This window comes from Oncorhynchus mykiss, chromosome 31 (genome assembly GCF_013265735.2).
Source record: "Oncorhynchus mykiss isolate Arlee chromosome 31, USDA_OmykA_1.1, whole genome shotgun sequence".
Classification (NCBI taxonomy): Eukaryota; Metazoa; Chordata; class Actinopteri; order Salmoniformes; family Salmonidae; genus Oncorhynchus; species Oncorhynchus mykiss.
In genome coordinates this window covers 15630284-15636299 of record NC_050571.1, presented here as the reverse complement: position 1 = coordinate 15636299, position 6016 = coordinate 15630284, and the positions used below count along the sequence as shown (strand labels likewise).

General features: G+C 43.3%; 1 protein-coding gene across 3 annotated transcripts in view; it reads left to right on the top strand.

Annotated features, from left to right (window-relative positions):
- The window catches only part of LOC110504385 (glutamate receptor 1-like), a 181094-nt gene extending 177396 nt beyond the window's left edge, over window positions 1–3698 (top strand). For 2 of the 3 annotated variants that reach the window (XM_036969868.1, XM_036969866.1), the window contains exon 16: window positions 3052–3698. In XM_036969868.1, coding sequence (XP_036825763.1) covers window positions 3052–3240 — 189 coding nt within the window. In that variant the 3' untranslated portion in view covers window positions 3241–3698. The remainder of the gene's footprint in view (window positions 1–3051) is intronic. The other variant, XM_036969867.1, reaches the window with a different exon arrangement.
- Window positions 3699–6016: the final 2318 nt, after the last annotated feature.

Sequence of the window (6016 nt, the reverse complement as noted above, 5' to 3'; positions counted from 1 at the left end):
TAATAGGGTGCACTATATAGGGAATAGGGTGTATTATATAGGGAATAGGGTGTACAAATAGGGAATAGGGTGTACTATATAGGGAATAGGGTGTACTATATAGGGAATAGGGTGCACAATATAGGGAATAGGGTGCACTATATAGGGAATAGGGTGAACTGTATAGGGAATAGGGTGCACTATATAGGGAATAGAGTGTACTATATAGGGAATAGGGTGCACTATATAGGGAATAGGGTGCACTGTATAGAGAATACTGTGCACTATATAGGGAATAGGGTGCACTATATAGGGAATAGGGTGCACTATATAGGGAATAGGGTGCACTATATAGGGAATAGGGTGCACTATATGGAGAATAGGGTGCACTATCTAGGGAATAGTGTGCACTATATGGATAATATGGTGCACTATATAGGGAATAGGGTGCACTATATAGGGAATAGTGTGCACTATATGGAGAATAGGGTGCACTATATAGGGAATAGGGTGCACTATATAGGGAATAGTGTGCACTATATAGGGTGCCACTTGGGACATTATCTGCCAAACACTTACCATCATAATAGAGACATGCTGGTTTCTTCTAGCCTGTTCATAGATGCCTGTAGTTAGTTACACATTCATTCACACAACTATTATTGTTAATATATTCCAGTATTCCTGTAGAGAAATCAGATAGGAGGTGATCAAATGGAGGGCTGTTGATTCAACAAAGACCTTGTGGTTGAAACGTCAGCGATTATAAGACACATACTATAATACAATATTATTCTACTGTATTACAATACTATGATAGTTATATTTTATCATTATATTACACCAGCCTTTCCTCTTGTCTTTGTTAGAGTCTAAATCCCCAGGAGATACGTACACTATTTACCTGGTAGGGCTAACCTCTGTTTAGGTGACCAGTGTTACTGAGAGCCCATAGACACTATTTACCTGGTAGGACTAACCTCTGTTTAGGTGACCAGTATTACTGAGAGCCCATAGACACTATTTACCTGGTAGGACTAACCTCTGTTTAGATGACCAGTATTACTGAGAGCCCATAGACACTATTTATCTGGTAGGACTAACCTCTGTTTAGGTGACCAGTATTACTGAGAGCCCATAGACACTATTTACCTGGTAGGGCTATCCTCTGTTTAGGTGACCAGTATTACTGAGAGCCCATAGACACTATTTACATGGTAGGACTAACCTCTGTTTAGGTGACCAGTATTACTGAGAGCCCATATACACTATTTACCTGGTAGGACTAACCTCTGTTTAGGTGACCAGTATTACTGAGAGCCCATAGACACTATTTACCTGGTAGGACTAACCTCTGTTTAGGTGACCAGTATTACTGAGAGCCCATAGACACTATTTACCTGGTAGGACTAACCTCTGTTTAGATGACCAGTATTACTGAGAGCCCATAGACACTATTTATCTGGTAGGACTAACCTCTGTTTAGGTGACCAGTATTACTGAGAGCCCATAGACACTATTTACCTGGTAGGGCTATCCTCTGTTTAGGTGACCAGTATTACTGAGAGCCCATAGACACTATTTACATGGTAGGACTAACCTCTGTTTAGGTGACCAGTATTACTGAGAGCCCATATACACTATTTACCTGGTAGGACTAACCTCTGTTTAGGTGACCAGTATTACTGAGAGCCCATAGACACTATTTATCTGGTAGGACTAACCTCTGTTTAGGTGACCAGTATTACTGAGAGCCCATATACACTATTTACCTGGTAGGACTAACCTCTGTTTAGGTGACCAGTATTACTGAGAGCCCATAGACACTATTTACCTGGTAGGGCTATCCACTGTTTAGATGACCAGTATTACTGAGAGCCCATAGACACTATTTACCTGGTAGGACTAACCTCTGTTTAGGTGACCAGTATTACTGAGAGCCCATAGACACTATTTACCTGGTAGGGCTATCCTCTGTTTAGGTGACCAGTATTACTGAGAGCCCATAGACACTATTTACCTGGTAGGGCTATCCTCTGTTTAGGTGACCAGTATTACTGAGAGCCCATAGACACTATTTACCTGGTAGGACTAACCTCTGTTTAGGTGACCAGTATTACTGAGAGCCCATAGACACTATTTACCTGGTAGGGCTATCCTCTGTTTAGGTGACCAGTATTACTGAGAGCCCATAGACACTATTTACCTGGTAGGACTAACCTCTGTTTAGATGACCAGTATTACTGAGAGCCCATAGATACTATTTACCTGGTAGGACTAACCTCTGTTTAGGTGACCAGTATTACTGAGAGCCCATAGACACTATTTACCTGGTAGGGCTATCCTCTGTTTAGGTGACCAGTATTACTGAGAGCCCATAGACACTATTTACCTGGTAGGGCTAACCTCTGTTTAGGTGACCAGTATTACTGAGAGCCCATAGACACTATTTACCTGGTAGGACTAACCTCTGTTTAGGTGACCAGTATTGCTGAGAGCCCATAGACACTATTTACCTGGTAGGGCTATCCTCTGTTTAGGTGACCAGTATTACTGAGAGCCCATAGACACTATTTACCTGTTAGGGCTATCCTCTGTTTAGGTGACCAGTATTACTGAGAGCCCATATACACTATTTACCTGGTAGGACTAACCTCTGTTTAGATGACCAGTATTACTGAGAGCCCATAGACACTATTTACCTGGTAGGACTAACCTCTGTTTAGGTGACCAGTATTACTGAGAGCCCATAGACACTATTTACATGGTAGGGCTAACCTCTGTTTAGGTGACCAGTATTACTGAGAGCCCATAGACACTATTTACCTGGTAGGACTAACCTCTGTTTAGGTGACCAGTATTACTGAGAGCCCATAGACACTATTTACCTGGTAGGACTAACCTCTGTTTAGGTGACCAGTATTACTGAGAGCCCATAGACACTATTTACCTGGTAGGACTAACCTCTGTTTAGGTGACCAGTATTACTGAGAGCCCATAGATGTATGCATGGCTGTGACTCTTGTCTTGGTGTCCAACTCTGTTGCCCTCTTTTCTCTCTGTTATCTGCAGCAGAACGTCAACGACGCCATGCACTGCTCCTCAATGACCAGAATGAGTGGGAACGGGAACGGGGGAGGTGAAGGTGGAGGTGGAGGAGAGAACGGACGCATCCTAACTCACGACTTCCCTGAAACAGTCCAGACTCTCTCCTGCATGAGCCACACCGCCAGCATGGGGCTCAGCGCCTCCGGCATGTGATCACATGACTTGGCACAAGGGGCTGAGCAGGAGACTTACAAAGATGGCCACATTAATGGTGACATTGACCTTATGAACATGGCCCTCTTTCTGACCCGTTTGTTTGTGTGGCGGCTGCGTGCTGTGTGCCGGAGACGGATGCGCTCTGAAATCACTCACTACAAACAGGGGAAACATGTAGATGGAGTATAGAAATGAACAGAAAAGAAGATAAGGAAAATGTTTTGAAAAAGGAGCCATGTGGAGGGATGTGATGTTTTTTGATTATTTTATCATGATTTTTTTTTTAAAGGTGTTCCTTTCTGTGTAAAAAAGAGAACAATCCCGTAAATACCGCCTGCCCTGCCCTGACCTCTTCTGCCCTGCCCTGACCTCTTCTGCCCTGCCCTGACCTCTTCTGCCCTGCCCTGACCTCTTCTGCCCTGACCTCTTCTGCCCTGCCCTGACCTCTCCTGCCCTGCCCTGACATCTTCTGCCCTGACCTGACCTCTTCTGCCCTGACCTGACCTCTTCTGCCCTGCCCTGCCCTGACCTCTCCTACCCTGCGCTGACCTCTTCTGCCCTGCGCTGACCTCTCAGTCCCTGACCTGAGCTGTGGCCGTTCTCTTGTCTGTCTGTCTGTCTGTCTGTCTGTCTGTCTGTCTGTCTGTCTGTGTAAAATCTCAGTTCACTACCTACTCTCTCTGACCATTTACTTAGTGATGACGGATCACAAAATGGGTGTTTCTTTGTGTCTTTGCACAGCTAAAAGACAACAATGATAATAATGCTGATTGTTTATTATGGTCATTTTATATTTGTGGCTATGGTTTCTCTCGTGTATTTTGGACACAGTTACACACGTTATATTGGAAAGGCATCATGAACTGGAACACAAGCATATCAAGCACCAATGCAATCTTAAAATACAGACATGAATAATCATGCACAGAGCTCAGTCATCCCTGGCCTCTCTGAACCATCTGCTGACAGTCCTTCCCACAGAGACTGATCCCTGTATAGGTATGGATTTCATTTGTCCTGATCTCACAGGTGAAAGACGTTTAAATTGATGCTTAACCAGCTGTGTTGTGTTCTCCTCAACATACATGCTGTACTGCTACACCATGCCTTGTGTGTCTGTTGTCGACAGACACACACACTGTCACGTTATTAAACTACCTAGAATGCTTGGTATGACTAGATTTGGAAGTGAGGAAGTATTGACTGACATGGTCATAACTTGACAAAGTACCACAGATTAACACCATTGATTTCCTCAGTGGCTCCACTGTATTATTTTGTAGAGAGAGTAGTCATTTTGGAACACAGCCTAACTGACAGAGGAAGGAGGCATGACTTACGCACAGAAACCCCTGCTTGATTTACACGTTCACAGTCAATCAGCCTTTGGCGATCGTTAATGGAAACCATGGAAACGGTGGCTACCACCATGGCAACCAATCTTGTTTCTCTCTCAGTAGTTTGTTATTTTATGACAGAGGTTATTCAGTATTGTTTGATGTTTAGGTCATTGTACGTGTTGCTGTAGCCTATAGGGCTGGCAGCAGAGAGACGCCTCGTTAGGAAACTGGAATCGGAATAAGAGACAGCCTGCCTACAGCTACAAAAGGAACATTTGCTAGCTACACTCTCCAGCTCTGCTCTGGCTCTGTTTGTGTGGGTCTCTGCCATAAAGAGAGCGTTCAACACGGACGCAGCTGTCAGACTGTTTCTGCCATAGCCATAGTGCTAAACATGGAACAACCTTTCACTCTTGAACATGTTTGACAGTGAAGACAGATACTGGACAGAGATAGACTGCTTACATCAAATATATCTCATCTCTCCATCCACTATGTATATAAAAGGGTTGATTCTTCTCTACTGCAGTGAAACTTGTTATTCTACTCTGACCCAATCTGCCTCTCTGCCTGACTCTGTGATGCTTCTGTTCTTCATCGTCTCTAGTTCTTCCTCTCTTCTCTAGTTCTTCTTCTTCTCCTTTAGTTCTTCTCCTTTAGTTCTTCCTCTCTTCTCCTTTAGTTCTTCCTCTCTTCTCCTTTAGTTCTTCCCCTCTTCTCCTTTAGTTATTCCTATCTTCTCCTTTAGTTATTCCTCTCTTCTCCTTTAGTTCTTCCTCTCTTCTCCTTTAGTTCTTCCTCTCTTCTCCTTTAGTTCTTCCCCTCTTCTCCTTTAGTTCTTCCTCTCTTCTCCTTTAGTTCTTCCTCTCTTCTCCTTTAGTTCTTCCCCTCTTCTCCTTTAGTTCTTCTCCTTTAGTTCTTCCCCTCTTCTCCTTTAGTTCTTCCTCTCTTCTCCTTTAGTTCTTCCTCTCTTCTCCTTTAGTTCTTCACCTTTAGTTCATCCCCTCTTCTCCTTTAGTTTTTCTTCTTCTCCTTTAGTTCTTCTTTTTCTCCTTTAGTTCTTCTTTTTCTCCTTTAGTTCTTCTCATTGAGTTCTTCCTCTCCTCCTTTAGTTCTTCCTCTCTTCTCCTTTAGTCCTTCTTCTTCTCCTTTAGTTCTTCCTCTCTTCTCTAGTTCTTCTTCTTCTCCTTTAGTTCTTCCTCTCTTCTCCTTTAGTTCTTCCTCTCTTCTCCTTTAGTGCGTGTTCTCTTCTCCTTTAGTTCTTCTTCTCCTTTAGTTCTTCCTCTCTTCTCTAGTTCTTCTTCTTCTCCTTTAGTTCTTCCTCTCTTCTCCTTTAGTTCTTCCTCTCTTCTCTAGTTCTTCTTCTTCTCCTTTAGTTCATCCTCTCTTCTCCTTTAGTTCTTCCTCTCTTCTCTAGTTCTTCTTCTTCTCCT